This window comes from Oreochromis niloticus, linkage group LG5 (genome assembly GCF_001858045.2).
Source record: "Oreochromis niloticus isolate F11D_XX linkage group LG5, O_niloticus_UMD_NMBU, whole genome shotgun sequence".
NCBI lineage: Eukaryota > Metazoa > Chordata > Actinopteri > Cichliformes > Cichlidae > Oreochromis > Oreochromis niloticus.
In genome coordinates, this window is record NC_031970.2 from 22,478,654 (window position 1) to 22,495,179 (window position 16,526).

A 16,526-nucleotide genomic window follows, 5' to 3' on the forward strand; every position below is an offset into this window, starting at 1 on the left:
AGTCATACACTTTCCTCTCAAATATCTACAGCAGTCTTACCATGAAATAAAATAACATTTACAAATGAATAGCTGAAAAATGGCTGTAATTTTTTTTATTGCACAGATCAGAAGGTATTTCGTGGCTACAGTGATTTCCTATATAATAAGGAATAATCCCTAGAACTAACACTAACACTAAATCCTTTATTGCATTTCCACAAAACAGGAAAATTAATGAAACAGGAATGAGGAAAAAGAAAGTTATGACAGTAATTCAGAATTACATCATTTATCTTTCACATATGTAAGATATTAAAGGCCAAGATTTAGATGTGCTTCATAAAAACTGTGACAGCTATACAACAGCAGAAACTATGATAGTAAATGGTCTTACTTAAAATTACATTAAATCTCATAAAATTAGACATAACTGAGCTGATTTGACCCATTTGTAAAATAACATTTAACCAGTGACTTATTTCACAGTGGTTCTGCTCGGCTAACTTTTGTTTTTCTTTAGTGTCCCACTGAAATAGTTTCTTCTGTTATATATTGTTTTTCTGCAAAGAGTATGTGCGAGAGCTGCCCGTTTTACATAACTGCATGCTTTATGTTACAATATGTCTATCTGCCTAATGTCCTGTTAGACCTCCTCCTTGTTGTGCTGTAAAAAACAGCTCTAACCCTCCAGGGATCATATGCATCAGTGGTGCCCTTGGGTGTCAGGCACCGGGGCTGGCAGGAAAATCTTTGGGTTCTCAGGGGTGTTTGGAGCAGGTTATCGCCCTGCGTAGTATACCAGCCCACTAATTTCAGGGAGTGAACTATCTTGGCAGGCAATACAAGCTCTTTGACCATATAAGGCTGGTCCAAAGAGACACAAGCGCGCACTGTGTTGGTTGTGAAGAAGGCATCAGCTCTACCTGAAGAAAGGGGGAAGGTTTTTAAAAGAAAAAAATGGCTACAAGTTTTTACGACCTCACGGCCAAACTGTTGACCGGGGAGACGTTTGATTTCTCGTCCCTAAAGGGCAAAGTCGTCCTCATTGAGAATGTCGCTTCTCTCTGAGGTACGACCGTCAGGGATTACACCCAGATGAACGAGCTCCACGAGCGGTACGCCAGCAAGGGGCTTGTGATCTTGGGAGTACCCTGCAACCAGTTCGGCCATCAGGTGAGAAATTTATCCCCTCTGCACTTTGGAGCACATAGCTAAGGCCTTTCTATCCCGTCAGTCTAGAAATAATCATTCTGTAAGTATCATTACTCTAAATGTCCTGCTTTCACCGTTAATTTATCATATTTTCCCGGAAATGGCTCATTTGAATGAAAGAGACTGACTTATTTGTATTTAATCAAATTAGAGGAATTTTGTTTCCACCCCTTATTTAAATCTTTAGTCTTGTATAGGTTCCAAGTTTACTGGCAAGTTTTAGATCGAGCTTTAGGTATAATATTAGTCAGCTTGTAAGTACAAGAGACGCGTCTAAATCCATAGGTTATTATTGCTGTTATTATATCATTATTATTATTATTATTATTTCATATGTAGCTTAAAGCGCAAGCATTGGTGATTTTTAGGATGGAGGAAGTTGTGGCGGTGTGTGAGATTTTCGTCTTACAACAAATCGAGTTCTTATATATGAAATATGCTTTAAAATTGTTAATATTTTATTAGGCGCTGATTGAACAATGACTACACAGTGATTGCTACTAGTTACTTATTGATACATAGTTATTGGCGGGACTCAATAATATAGAGTACTTGCTGTAGGGAACAGGGAAGTTAAGATTTTCTGGTTCTTCCTGATAAGAATGAGCCAAGAGTGTAACTGTGTGATCAACCGCGCAGGAGAACTGCAAGAATGAAGAAATCCTCCTGTCGCTGAAGTATGTCCGTCCTGGAAACGGCTTCGAGCCCAAGTTTCAGCTCTTTGAGAAGGTTGAAGTGAACGGGAAGGACGCCCACCCCCTGTTTGTGTTCCTGAAGGAAAAGCTCCCAACACCCAGCGACGACGCAACATCCCTGATGACTGACCCCAAGCTGATCAACTGGAGCCCGGTGTGCAGGAACGACGTGTCCTGGAACTTCGAGAAGTTCCTCATCGGGCCGGACGGTGTGCCGTTCAAGCGTTACAGCCGGAGGTTCCTCACCATCGACATCGAGGGAGACATCAAGAAGCTCCTCAGCCAGACGAATTAAAACCTCGTCATAAATGCAGCCTGCAGCTTAGCACCATGTGTGTGTGTAGCCTTCATAAAGAGGGAAACACCACTGCGCTCACAGCTTCAATAGATGCTACCTAAACTCACCACCTGTGCTCTCCTGTACGCAGTAGCTGTCTCCTGCTTTTTTTTTTACTAAATGAAGGAATCCTCTGAAACCAAACTGTGAGGAGGATATCTGATGAAATGTAAAAGGCAGGACTGTTTTATCTCTTCAAAGCTGCGCTGGGTGCACGTAAAGCACAGCTGTGGTGTCAAGTTTAAAGGGGATCAATAAATATATTTTTTGCAAACATTTCTCTGACTCCTAATTTATATATATATTTATATATTTTCTCTATATTTACTTGTTTAAAGGTCATATTTGAGGAAATATTTTGTCAGCTTAATCTTATTAGCATATCTAAAAATACTCAGACATTTTCTGTAAAGGAGGGCCGGGGAAAGGTTATGGGTGGTAGATTATTCATCCACAGGCAAGTGTTGGCTTTGTATACAGCTACAGTACAACTGATTACTAGGTGTGTTTCCTGTGCTTACACGTAATTGTACATCAGAGTTCCTTTTGCAAACAGTCAGCATTACTGGCAGGCAATTTAGGTTGCATCACCTGCAACCAGAGGTAATTATCTTAACACAGACAGCAGTACTTACAACTTCAGCGTGGGGGTTATATTGCATGCAATTATTCTGAACAAAGCACCTCATTGAGGACTTGAGCTTTATTACGCTTTGAATCAAAGTACATTTACGTATTGCATCACCTGAAACCAGAGGCAATCTGTGTGATATTGCAGTGCATGTCCAAACAAGTGAGCTTGTTGAGGCTTCCAGTCTTTATTGTAATTTGAATTCAAATATTTTTCAGTTAAAAACAAAACTGCAGATATCGGCAACAAGATAAATATGAGGACAATCATTTTTACACCTATTTAAAATAGTGTTGATTATGTACAGATCGAGTTTAAACTGCTGACATAATTTCGGGTGGATAAGAAGACAAGATTTTCTGCTGCTGAACTGTGTTTTCAGTTACATATCTAGATTACAGATATAAAGCTTTTCTAGTTTTAGGCATAAATGATTATGTTTAGGTAGTTTGAACAACATGATGATGCCAGGACCAACCAGCAGAGAGGACACCCAAAGGCCCTGTATGTTAGCGTGTCATTATAAAACCAGGTGCAGATTTATGCCCCAGAACAAGCCTTGTGGGATTACATTATATTAAGTGTTAACTGTCACAAGTAAATGTATTCTAGTTTTTACTTGATCACATTCAAAACACCCAGTCACCAGTTATAAATGTGCTCCAGGGGATCGTTGTGTATGTCTGGGCTTCAATAATATAAAATAAAAGAATCACAACTTTACTTAAGAGCCAACTGCTGTATTAGTATCACTGGAAGGAAAACTGGCTCAAAGTGCCTGCATTCAGTGAGAATGCTGTTAAACGACTGTTCTCCTCCACCCCATCTGACATCTAACACATGATTTTTCCTCATGATAAGGAGCAAGTTCAAGTTTCATGAATAAAGCACCACTTTTATACTAGTTTATTTCGCTTCACTCAGTGTGCTTGGAAGATATCAAATATCATAGCCATTTCAATACAGAGCTGCATTATTGTACAAGACTTATTAGGACAAGCTATCGCAGGTGAACTAGGGGTCCGGTCAGGCAGCTTAAAAGACACATTAAAATTATGTGGAAGCTTATGACAGACCAAAACCTTTAATGCTAAAGGCCTGACCATACACTTCCATGATTTCTAGATACACCAGAAGCAGGTAGATTTTCACGGAGAATTCAAAGTGCCTCCTTTTTAATCAGGTTGCAGGAATTGAAAGGCCGCTTTTTTCATTATGATTACAAAAAAAAGAAAAAAGAAAATACAAATTGTGAGCAGGGTAAGACTCCTCTCATGAGTTTAGGGCCCCGAGAGCAGAGCCCGTGCTGTGCATCAAAACATATGGGGGGGAAAAAAAAAGTCATGGCTTAACTAGAGCAAGGCCAAAACAAAAAAAACAAAAACAAACCCCCCAAAACAGCTTTTGCCACAACTCATGTCAAGATCTAGAGCTTAGGGACCTTGAAATGAGACATCCTCTCTGTGGTTTAGATGCGGCTCAGATCCACTGCTAGTCTAGCCAAAGGATCCCCTCAGAAATAGTTTCACTTTAAACAGGTGGCATAAGGTAACAGGATTCTTTCAACAAAGAAGGTGCCATGTACTGTCATGTGTGCACATCACACTGCTAAAATTTACCTTAGCACAGCAAGAATATGTGAGATAAATCTAGGCACAAAGCCAGCATCCTGGAAACACATCAGTTTGTTCATTTTATCATAAATACCTTGGATCGCTTTGGTTGAAACAATAAATGCATTTGGCTTTTTGTTTTAAATATTTCTGACTGGTCTTGTGGGCAACAGAAACATTTGTTTATCTACATATTTGAGGGCACTTCTAACCTTAAGTTTCTATATTCACTTATATTCCTCTTCAATCCAGACTAGCAAACTACTTTAAGAAATCAGCAGACCACCCGCTGCAGGGAGGAAAGTCTCACAGTTCACTCTTATGTCAAGGCTGCTGGCTGTAGCTGACAACATATGAGACAAATCAAAATACAGGGAAGGTAGGATTAATAATTTTACGTCTGCGGAATCCTCTGCCACTAAAGTAGCTTTGTGTGTGCGTCCGAGTGTCTCTATTTGCCATATGCGTTTCAGTGTGTGTCCCTTTTCATTGGGGCTTCTTAATTTGTGTCCATGTGGTCATCGGCTGGCTCCGGGGCTCCTCCCAATGACGCCGAAGGTTGAGGTTTGGAGGGGCTTTCTTCGTCTCTGCGCTGATAGAACAGCACGTAGGCGGCTTTAGTCTGTAATGGCACAACACGGGTAAGATTAGATTACTAGAAGAGGAAAACCTGACACCAAAGTCAACACACCAGCAAGTGTCAGTACTCAAACATCATTCTTTCACTTAAAAGACTAAATAAAACAAAGACCCAGTGATCACCAGTACACAACACTGTGAAAACTCACCACAATCTGATCCTCTGTGGCAGATGAGACGCTGCTGTCATCAAAGTAATACCACTTTCCGTCCACTTTATTCTTGCCATAAGCCGTGTCTGTTACACAGAGACGGTGTGAGGTTAATGGATGACTTTTCAAGAATTTTGTTCAGGAAGACATAAAAGTCTGATTACACTGCTTCACTATGACAAAAGATGGCATATCAAAGAAAAATAAACTGAGGGTGAGTGCACAATGAAAACAATGATGCATGAGGCTCTACGCCTTATTAAATTTTAACCAAATGCAGCGTCCTTGGAGACAGAGTGACTGACTGAGCACCCCATCTGCTGACACATACTGTGTTCGTGTTTAAAGGCTAAACAAACTGCTACCAGCAGTTGGCATCAAAGACTACATAGAGGAAATTTCATTGTATAAAATAAATGCTGACTTACAGTGACCCCCTCCCATTCCTCCATAGTGGTTTGACACAGCAATAAGGTCGTAGATGTAGGGGCCAGCCTTAGGGTCACACACAAACTCAGACATGTTGAGATCCCTGGCAGAGAAAATACCGTCAGATGGTGAAACCCTGCATGTACTGCCCTGTTTAAGCCATCCTTAGTAAGTGTGAGTCAGACTTTTTTTTTTTTATAAGGATTTCAGCAACACAATCTGCTCTGTGGTTTCCGTTGGATCAAGTTCCTCAACAGTGTCCTAAGATTGACATGTAGCTGTTAGCTTAACTGTGAGGCAACTTCCCTTTTATAACACAATAGAACATTTGTGTCTCACTAATGAGGGAGTGGGGAAAAAAGTTAACGAATTATCTAGCGTTGGGAAATCTTATGCATTTGTCACCTAACATCTTAGTCATGTAACAAAATCCATTGTTCCTCAGTCACACACCCACAGCAGCAGGTTGCCTGTCTTTCTGGAGCAGCCTTCGGTGTCTAGCCCAAAGTTGCCGTGTGGAGAAAAACAACTGCAAACCCCTTGATTAATGAACAACCTGGGCAAACAAATCAGTGACCAGCAGTATTTACAAAAATCCACACAACCATAAAAGAGCAGAAAGAAGGTCTAAATGTTCTATTTGGGGTCATGCCAGTTTATAAGATAATAATCCACTTCTTGTAAGTAGAATGAGTATTTCCTCATTCAGAGCTCTGGTTGATTATTCTGTGAATTTCAAACTGCAGCTCCCTCTAGAGTCAAAGCCATACCAATACTACAGCGTTTCCAGTTCCTTATTTTTAAATTTTCACTATTTTACATAAAACTGAATTAATGGTTGCAATCATTTTCATACACTTCCTTTAACTTTTAAGACAAGTCTTTTTAAAACACACAGTTTTTCCATTTCTATTACTAGAGGCCTCTCAATCAATGCTGTAACAACAGTCATGGTTTAATGATGTTAAGAGTTATTGTCTTGATTGACAATGCAAATTAAAATGTAGCTGACGTGACTAAGGAAGGAACCATCTTTACAAAAAAGGTTCTGTGAAGAAGTATTATTTTCTACCTTCACTACATGGGTAGCTGCTATGTGGAAAACTAAATCATTGTTTAGCCCGTCGCTCTCTTATCTATAAACAAAACAAATCACACTAAAAATAAACTGAGAATCATGTCCTTATTTAGTTTTTCAGGAAGTTATATTTGTAAGTACTGGAGTCAAAAATGTGTGATACTGATCTTGACAACAGTATGCTGACAAAGAGAATTTTACATACTGCAACTTTAATCCTTAGTTTTATATTTCTCCTACCAAAAGGTACAATATTAAAAAGGTCATTTGTAAGAAGCATGTGACTGAGTATAGAAAAGGCAGGAGGATTTTTTTTTTTTTGCATCTTTATTTGCTAATCCTACTGGAGACAGCCAATAAATGATAAGAGGGAAAACTGTGTAAAATATCAAAGTCCCAAATGGCTAAAAGACCAACTGAGGATTTTGCCACGACACAGTACATACCTGATGGGAAAGTCCACCACTGTGTCCAGCTTGTCCCTCCAGCATCGGTTGTATGAGAAACGCTTTAGATGAACCACCAGAATCCGAGGAAGTGACCACAAGTCAAACTTCTTTGTGGCCTGTTGGTGCTTCTTGCATGTTGGACAATACCTACAAGAAAATATTCAGTTTAGATAAAATATAATGTGGAATATGTAAACACTTAAGAGTAAGTTATGCTGAAGAGTCCTCACCATGGGTCATGTTCTCCCAGTGTTTCCATTGTTGTAAAGAGCTCGATGCATTCCCTTAGAGCCACAGTGGTTTTCTTTCTTTGGGGCTGCAGCATGCTCTCATGCTTCTCATAAGCCTAAGCACAATATTTACACAAATATAAACAAACTGTTTGAGCACTGTGTCACAGAACTGTGTGACGAATATCAACTGACCTCTGCTTCTGGTTCATCATAGTAGAGTTTCTTCGACTCTGTGTCCCAGTCGATGGCCACTGTGGAATGTGCTGCAGAGGAGAGAACGTGGGAGAAGCTGTGTTATCATAAAGTGGCCTGAAAAAAAAAAGGAAACTTTCCATGCAATTGAAGTTTAAAGATGTAGACTGACGATTAAGTTTGAGGACATTTCCATCACAGGGCAGCGGGCTAATGTTGGCCGTTCCATAAGAGTTGACTATGCTGAAAGTAAAGAGCTTGGTCGTGTCTCCCTTGGACCCATTTTGTAAGTCAGAGGCCTCCTCCTCCTCTTCAGATTGGCCATTTTCTGGCTCTGGACTCACTTGGTGGTCCATGGCCTCCTCTTCACCTGAACAGTGACATAAACCACATCTAATTATTCTTGTTGCAATGCTTTTTGAGTGCTCCTTGATGACGACTCCTCAGCTGGACAGGAGTAGTTGATGTCAGCTTCGTACCATCATATAACCCATTCGTTTCATTGCAGGTCCCTGAGTGGTTGCTGCCATTACTGGAGCTGGCACTGCAGGAGGCCCCATCTGATAAGGGACTGCCACAGCCACCCAGGCTGGCAATGAGACTAGAAGATGTAGAACATTCAGGAGCCTGACTGCAGCTGGATAAGGTGGCTGAGGCCGACGCCCTGCTTTCAGTAGAAGGGCTCTGGGAGTGTTTTACGTAGCGTCTGCAACACACAACAAGGAACACAAGTTAACACCGTTAACCAAATTTGGAAAGAATTCAGGGTCTGCATGTTGTGTCCCCTTTCCATTAAATTTCCTCATGCCAGATGTACTGTATGCACACTGCTACTACACTGTAATATAGCTGAATTTCTTTTTACCAATACAGTAGGTTCTTACCCAATCCTCTCTAGGATCTTATCATAAAGAACGTCTGCTATGAGGTTATGTCTGGGCACGGTGATAAGTAAAGGCTGGCCAAACAGCATGGTGCTTGTGGAGCTTCCAGCATGCTTTGAGTGGCGCTCCCTGAAATAAACAGGCAGGTTCATCCTTTCACTGTTCTCCTCCTGCACCTCATACCTGCAGAGAGCGTTGACACAAAAAAGGAAACAAGTCTTACACTCACACTGTACAATCACAGTGAGTGAGTTTTCAGATCATCATCAGGTCAATAACACAAACTTACACAAAGATGTCATCCTTTTCCATGATTTGGTTGAGGCCATCATCCCGTCTATAAAGTTTATGGAATCTGTGATTGTAAACATCTGCCACCACCATCTACAAAGATTAAGGAGGTGCAAATTTAGAACAAACTATAAACTGTTCCCAAGAGTAAGAAAACAAACATGTGAGCATCATAAATTAGACAAAACTAGTGATGTAAAAGAATAAGATTCTAACATTTTCTGGAGGGATTCCACAGAGTTTGGACAAGGCGCTGCACAGGTCTGTTATAGTACCCAGTTTGGGGACGACCACCCGATACTGCAAGACAAAGAAAACAACGTATGATGTTCTCAGTGACAATGCTGCTATTTTAAAGAGAGTTAGAAATGCATGTTAGACTTATATCAACAATCAAAACTTTTTGTTTTAATCTCCCAATCGTAGATGCTTCTTATCAGTTTGATTGTGGATTCAAGTCTAGAGCAGCGAGAGTGAAGGTTAATGCCAACTCACCTGTGTGGGTCTTGACTGAGGGTCTGATCGCACCAGGAAAACTTCCATGGTACGGTCCTTCTTCAAGGGCAGAGGCAATGTGAGGTAGCAAAATGGGTCAAAGGTAACAGATACTTTGGAGCACTCTGGGCATACCAAGGTGGATTTGAAGAGGCCATGGAAAATGTCAACTATAATAGAGTCATTGCGCAAACGGTGGTTTGTCCAGGCTTCCTTGGCAACAATCTGTAGTTCACCAACCAGTGGAGGGAAAAAAAAGAAAAGAAAAAAGAAGAAGACCTCCATTAGATGACATTTTAAAACCATCAATCCAAGATGACAATGCTTTCATGCTACTATGCAGAAAAACTATTTCATGTTTAGCTGTCAGTATAAAGCAGATCAGCAGTCATTCTGCTTCAAATTTAAAGTAGGACAAACATTTAAAAATAGTTCTGTAAAGGTTGATACTTCAGCAACATCATGAGAGCATCAGACAGACTTACTCTTTAGAGACCAAACAATACGATATCTACATCTGTACTATACCTCATCTGGACGGCCCTCTGCATCCCTTAGGGCCAAGTAAGGCTTCTTCTTGACCCTATTCAGATCTTCATGGAGCCCGTCAAGCAGGAAGGCCAACAGCTCCTGAGAGTCCTGCTGCTGATAGCCCGAAAACTGGGGGGCAAAGCGTCCGACCTGGGTCTGACAATCAAAGGATGCTTATTACTACCTTCATAGAGCTCGATGAGTTTCCCTGGATGTATTCAGTCATATACACCGACTTCAGATCAAGCTATTTGGCATAACTTACTTTGAAGGTACGTGGGGCCACATAACTGCTGCGGCTGAGCCACATTTGTTTTACTAGATCTGCATAGGCCTCAGCTATCTCCCCCCTCATTCCCAGAGGATTCTCTCTGTTTATCTCTGCCTCATACTGGTCAGTGAGGAAGTACTCTGTGAGTGGAGATGCATTGCTCAGGCACTGAGGGAACAGGAACCAAAAAAAGACAAGATACGAAAAAGGATTATGTGCACAGAAATAATAAAGCTCACTTCCACCCAGGAGAAGCTGCAAATGCTTGCTTTTTTACCTGAAGGGCAGAGTTCATGAAGCATGTATTTCCCAAATTACTGAGCCCACATAAGCCAGGCTGCGATTGTGACTCCCTGTAGTTGTAGGAGCTGTATGAATTGTAGCCCCCATATCTGTTGGCAGAAAGAATGTCATATTGTTTGTCTGTAATATTGTATTCAGTATACAGCTGTTAACACATGGTAATCAAGTAAGCTATGTGCACATAAAATCCCAGTTGTCCTGTACAAATTGCATACAAACTACATGCTCTTTAGTATTCGGCATACTAGTACACTCAGGCATACAATCTACATTTTTTTTTAACTTGAAATATGGTCAGACAATAGACAATGGGCATCTTTAAATCTTTAATCACTCTCTTGATGTAACAAAAATTAATACTTTCTCATTTACTATCTGCATTTTTCTGCAAACTTCATTAAAGCAGTAGACTACATAAAGAGCAAATGCATGCACCTGATTATACCGACACAACCTATGCAGTTCCAGACTACTGGAATTTGGTGTGAATAGATTTTGTGCTTTATTCTGGGTGACATCAAGGAGCTAAAATAAATAAATACAAATTTAATTAAAAAACTGAGCTGTTAAACGATAAGATAAAGACAAAGTAAAACATTCACATTCCTAGTTTTGCAGCCTGTCAAGAATTTTTGTTTGTCTTACAAACTACATTGTGGTCTGTGGGAACACAATGTGATATAATGATTTGTAAGAATTCTAACAAGTTGGAAGATGTAGTCAAATTTCCTTGAACTGCCTTTGAAAACTCCACTTATTGAAAACTTAGACTGGATATTGGGAAGTTGTTGTTTTTCCCTCTTTTTAAAATTAAGTGACAAGCTGTGTGTGAACAGTGAAAAGAAATATCACTCCTATCCAACAAGCTTTACCTCTCATGGATAAATACTGGTAAAGTTTCAATAAACAAGAAAAAAAAGGGGAAATAAAGTAGATCAGAAAAGATGCCTTGCCTGTTGCTGGATGAGGTGCTGTTGTTCAGCGTGTATCCAGGGCTGCAGTTGCTGTCTCCATTGGTTACTGCTGGGGATGAGTTTGAGGAGAGTTTTGGAGAGGTAGTGAAATTCCTGGATGGGGTTGTACTTGATCTAGTAAGAAAGAATGAAATTGTCTTTCAGAAAAGCACATTCCTAAATATGTAAACAAACATGCCAGCGTGACTGGAGAGAAGAAGAAAAAAAAAAAAGCTTACTTGGGATGTGAAGCTTGTCTGGGCCACGTACCATCCTCATTTTTGCGCTCAATCACAAGCACCTGTGGAAAATATTCTGTATGAAAGCTAGGTTGGCACACCTGAATTTCATGCATGACTTTTCACATCTCAGGCTCGAGTTTAATACTCAAATGGCAAATGCCACCAAACGTTTCTTTATTGTTATTCTTTAATGTTTCTTTATTCTAATACATTGTATTTTTCGTCTAATTTGAAAGCTGCTATGACTGATCTGGATTTCAGTGGCTGCTGTGATAAATGAAGTTAATTAATGCCTTCATCTTCTCTAACCTAGATTGTGAATATAACACACAGACACCTAATTCAAACTAGCAGTCTCCAATCACCACCTCAGTCTCATATACTAAGAGGTGCTTTTCCTTCCTACTAAAATATATTAATGTAAAGGGCAAATAAAATAAACAGCATACATTATCTTTGCAGCACAATGTCAAAATTAAAAACAACCACATAGCTGAATCATAACCTGATCTCCCTGCAGCAACACTTACACATTAATACAACCTAAACAAATGTTATTGCAGTGCTAATGTACTACACGGCAGTAGGCTCTCTGGTGTTTTTGTTATTCTTTTCAGTGCCTGCAAATGAATTATGTACATGAGTGAGGATCAGTTTATTATTGAGCTGTAGTCAAACAATAATCTCAATCTTATTTGAATAGCACTACCTGTCCCTGGAAAAGACCAGCATCCTGTACGGTGCTGTCTGGCTTGTTCAGCTGCTCGTACGTATTGCTCATGTATTTGTTCCAGAGCCTGGTCTCTTCTTCTGATGGGATATTGAACAGTGTTCTCATCTCCTTCTCTATAGTGTCTAAAAATGAGAAAAGTTTGATAAATAAGCATGGAGAGTCAAATAGTTTTATTCAGCAAACACAAACCCATAAATGACACATGTGGATGCTCACCTATAGTATCAGCTTTACTGAAATGACGTGTAACAACATTGTCCATATTGTCATTCTCACACAAGTTCAGCTCCAGCAAATACACCTCCACTTTACAGTGCTTGACAAACATACCATGTTCAACGACCTAGAGAAAAAAAAAAGAGACATTTGGAAGCCCAGTCCACGCACCCTGGTACATGGCTAAAATTAAGAATATCTTTAACAGCCTTACCTTCCTGACGATAGGTCTCTGGCCCTCAAGGCAGCCATACCAGCTGACTAGCTTATTCCATGCCTCAGTAGGTACTAGGACATAATCTAGCTCATCTATAAGGTGCTCTTTCAGGGCTTGAGTCTCCTGGTCTTTAAGGAGAAAAAGAAAAAAAACAAACAAACATAAGTATAAGCTAAGGAACTAAATTTTTTTTGTTTTGTTTTTTTATTTCTATGTGGAACTTATATTGTTCAAGCAAAATCAACAGCAGTCCATTAGGGGATTCGTTTTAAAATGACAATTTTACCTGAGAACAGGCCAGAGTTATCAATTGGTCCTGGATAGAGGCTTCGTTCTCCAACATTGTACATATCCCAGCTGTCAAACCCCACATACTTCTTCCACTGTTTGAACCACCGGCTGTCTATTAGATACCTAAAACAAATTGATCAGTCACAGTTAAAGAAAAACATATCACTCGTTGGAAGATGCTCTTTTCCCCTTAAAAGCTTTAGCATTTATATCTCGTAAAGGATTTCTTCCCCCAGCATAAAAAAGGGTCAAGAGATTCTAAAAGGTATGGTATAAAAGGGCACACAGCCCTACACTTTCCCAGAAGATTATGCAATACCAAACTGCCTTGGCATTTATAGTAACTGCAAGCTAGTTTGACTTAATCTCATCTAAAGAATCTCCTTTGGTTAATAAGCTTGTATCCACACTGCAACAACCATTCAAATGCTAATTCAAAAAGCTGGACAATGGCTCTTTCGTGTCAACACTATAAATTAATGGGCTTCAAAGTGTCAAACAAACAGGTGCATGATCTTATCCCGAGATTAGTTTTGCCAAGCTATGCCTGACAGTGTTTAAGGCTCCTGGAAATAAATACCACGGGATAGTAGTTCCATTTTAACAATACCATAAATGGAAGGGCCGAGTCATTTAAATAACTCCAGAAAAACAGGTTAGCTTTGCAGCTAGTGGCTGCAAGAATGAACGTGACCTGGTCATTTGGCACCCACTTCTATTAACAAATGAGATTAACGGGGACGCTTGCCCATCTCACATGTCTGTGGTGTTGTGTTTACTGGCTGAGGTGAAGCCTCTTTAGTACACCGGCTGCATTATGCCCAGGCCTGGGCAGTGTTAATGGTCTGAAACTATGTTAGCTAACACAGGTGGCTTGCCGGGTAAGGGGAATATCACACGGCTTAAAATGGTATGTTATGACAAGCAGGTAACTACTTCTCACATTAATTCTGTCAGCGGGCCCATTTCCTCATCATCCCGTAACTGACAACAACACGGTTTCACTGGAAAATGAAACTACAATCTGAATCCAGGGCCTTAGTTATTCTGACAGCCCACTAGCTACCACGACTGCTAAAGCCGCTCAACTTATCACAAAACAGGCACTAATTAATGTACAAATGAGTCACTTGGCAGCTGGTTTGCTTGTGTGCGTCAACAATAATATCTGTTAATACAGGCATTAGTACTAACAGAGAAATTCAAATGTCGGGCTGACTAGCAGCAAGCGTGCTAGCCTGCTAAAATATCATTAGCACAGCAGCTATCGAGTTCAAGCTTACAAGCATTGCTGTCATTAGCTTGCTAGCTTAGCATGCTAACACTTCCTGTTTGTCGGCTAATGATAGCTAAAGACCCAAGTATTACTGGCCGCTAGCTTACCATTCGTCACCCTTTTTCAGAGACGTTTTCAAAAGAGACCCAATAGTCTGTTTTTGACTTTCGGTTGATGGAGTCGGTATTTGTGCAGCTACCGGCTCCGAGTCGGAGTCCGCTGCGTTACCCGACTCGGGTCCGCCTCCCTCGGCCATCATGCAGCCTGTGTGCCGGTAACGTGAACGCGCTGAAACACACGCACTGGGACAGGCTCATAGAAAACCTTCTTCCTCTACGGGCGGCGCATAGCCCCGGAGAGCTGCTATTGCACTCCAGCGTTCAGTCACTAGCATTACTAAACCGGTAAGTTACGAGACATTCAAATGCCAGCTGACTGACAGCAAGTTTCCCATAAAAAGGATCTTGCAGTTCCTGTGCTTCAGCTCTGTGTTCGCTAATCTGATGATAATTTTCACTTACATTATAGGTTTTTAGAGCTCGTTAAACAGACGTCCAGGCAGTTAAATAAAGAGAAGACTAAATTTTAACGGAGAGCAAATGCAAATGTTTTTGTGTAACAATGACCTATTATTACTGACGAGGATAAAATTATTATCCTCTCTATGATTTAAAAGTTTTTGTCAACATTTTTCCAAGTGCTTCTTTTTAATATAGCAAGGAGTTTAAAACATAGCATTTGTAAAAAATAATAGCTTTCTTTAGAAAGCATAAATTATTTCAGAAAAAAAAGGATTATTACCAGGGTCAGTATTATTGGCCCCCTGAAAAACTGGCCTTTTCATTGACCCACAGCACAAACCGTTGTTGTGCAATGACGGGCTTTAACTCTGTAATACTCAAAGCTTGCAAAATCAAGTCAAAACTGAGGGCTGTCTTTCAGTTTACACATAGTATTAAAAACCTTAGCAAAGATTTGAGCGGCCACCTGAGAAAGCATCATGCCAAAAGCAAAATAATTCAATCTTGATTTCTGTCAAGAAATTCAAAAATTGCCACACAGTACAGAACAAGCCTGGCATATGAAGGTATGTATCTTGCAAAATGTGAGAGCTTGTACTGGCAGAGGTAGGAAGCAAAAGATTTCAAACACTGTGGAAAGAAATCAAGTGAGAGATGTGTCTAAAGAACAACTGCCAAGACATTACTGAATGACTGAGCCAAGTCAGAAATGGTAGTCTCAAAGAAGACAATCACTAGAACCCTGCACAGGAATGGACTGCGAGGTTGCAGACCAAGAAAAACTCCACTTGTGCAGGAATGACACCTTCAAGCTAGACTGAAGACTGAAGTATGCTAAAGACAACTTGGAGAAAGACTCTGTATACTGGAAGTGTATCCTTTAGTCAGATGAGACAAAGCTAGAGCTCTTTGCTCATGGCTCATAGAAATGCTGCTTGTGTTTGAAGAAGTAAGAGGCGTACAACCCAAAGAACACCATCTCCACCATGTAACACTGTGGTAGGAGCATTGTGCTGTGGGGATCAGTTCTTCTGGTATGCGGAATCTTCTCAAGGCGGAAGGAATTGTGAAAAAAGAAGGATATGTGAAGACAATGACACAATTATAAATCTCTCCTGGTGAAGAACAAAGCATTCTTCACGATCGTGGCTCAAGAGTTGGCAGTTTGTTTTGTAATCGGAAGGTTGCTGGTTCGAGCCCCGGCTCCGACAGTCTCAGTCGTTGTGTCCTTGGACAAGACACTTCACCCGTTGCCTACTGGTGGTGGTCAGAGGGCCCGGTGGTGCCAGTGTCCCGCAGCCTCGCCTCTGTCAGTACGCCCCAGGGCAGCTGTGGCTACAATGTAGCTTGCCATCACAAGTGTGTGAATGGGTGGATGACTGAATGTAGTGTAAAGCGCTTTGGGGTCCATAGGGACTAAGTAAAGCGCTATACAAATACAGGCCATTTACCATTTTAGGTTCTCACATAGGGGAGAAAAGCGCTATATGGGAACTAGTCCATTTATTGTCTAGTATTTGAGATATTCATGTTCAAACATTGCCTTAGATTTCAAATTGTGGGAAAAAAAACTATGGAAGAGGGTCAATGGATGATTTTTTTCAGAAAAGTACATCTTGAAATGTATTTGATATATGAAGTTAATATTTCATAGCAATCA

At 40.5% G+C, this 16,526-nt stretch overlaps 2 protein-coding genes across 3 annotated transcripts; one reads left to right on the forward strand and one right to left on the reverse strand.

Moving 5' to 3' along the window:
• The first annotated feature begins 852 nt into the window (after nucleotides 1–852).
• On the forward strand, nucleotides 853–2,504 carry gpx1b (glutathione peroxidase 1b). Its single transcript, XM_005469545.4, has 2 exons — nucleotides 853–1,155; nucleotides 1,834–2,504. Exons 1-2 carry the CDS (start codon nucleotides 940–942, stop codon nucleotides 2,182–2,184), a joined length of 567 nt encoding a protein of 188 aa, XP_005469602.2. The 5' UTR covers nucleotides 853–939; the 3' UTR covers nucleotides 2,185–2,504.
• A 524-nt stretch (nucleotides 2,505–3,028) lies between these two features.
• usp4 (ubiquitin specific peptidase 4 (proto-oncogene)) lies at nucleotides 3,029–14,719 on the reverse strand. 2 transcript variants are annotated; one of them, XM_003441447.5, is made up of 22 exons: nucleotides 14,453–14,714; nucleotides 13,065–13,192; nucleotides 12,776–12,906; nucleotides 12,562–12,688; nucleotides 12,322–12,467; nucleotides 11,610–11,671; nucleotides 11,371–11,505; nucleotides 10,392–10,506; nucleotides 10,109–10,282; nucleotides 9,841–9,999; nucleotides 9,313–9,537; nucleotides 9,034–9,117; nucleotides 8,816–8,910; nucleotides 8,527–8,709; nucleotides 8,122–8,348; nucleotides 7,815–8,012; nucleotides 7,643–7,713; nucleotides 7,448–7,563; nucleotides 7,215–7,364; nucleotides 5,690–5,793; nucleotides 5,259–5,347; nucleotides 3,029–5,092 (listed from the first exon to the last, which is right to left on the reverse strand). In XM_003441447.5, exons 1-22 carry the CDS (start codon nucleotides 14,602–14,604, stop codon nucleotides 4,970–4,972), a joined length of 2,994 nt encoding a protein of 997 aa, XP_003441495.1. In that variant the 5' UTR covers nucleotides 14,605–14,714; the 3' UTR covers nucleotides 3,029–4,969. The 2 variants fall into 2 exon arrangements, 1 of the variants encoding a protein (XP_003441495.1); XR_002062157.2 differs by lacking the exon at nucleotides 5,690–5,793 and having other exon boundaries at nucleotides 14,453–14,719.
• Nucleotides 14,720–16,526: the final 1,807 nt, after the last annotated feature.

What these genes read in the sequence shown, in the direction of transcription:
- usp4 (XM_003441447.5), bottom strand. Translation starts at nt 14,604, where the DNA reads ATGATGGCCGAGGGAGGCGGACCCGAGTCGGGTAACGCAGCGGACTCC. An exon ending in AGCACCTCATCCAGCAACAG is followed by an intron (nt 10,507 to 11,370) that starts GCAAGGCATCTT and finishes TTCTGCCAACAG; the next exon opens with ATATGGGGGCTACAATTCAT. An exon ending in CTCAGTCAAGACCCACACAG is followed by an intron (nt 9,118 to 9,312) that starts GTGAGTTGGCAT and finishes TTTGTCTTGCAG; the next exon opens with TATCGGGTGGTCGTCCCCAA.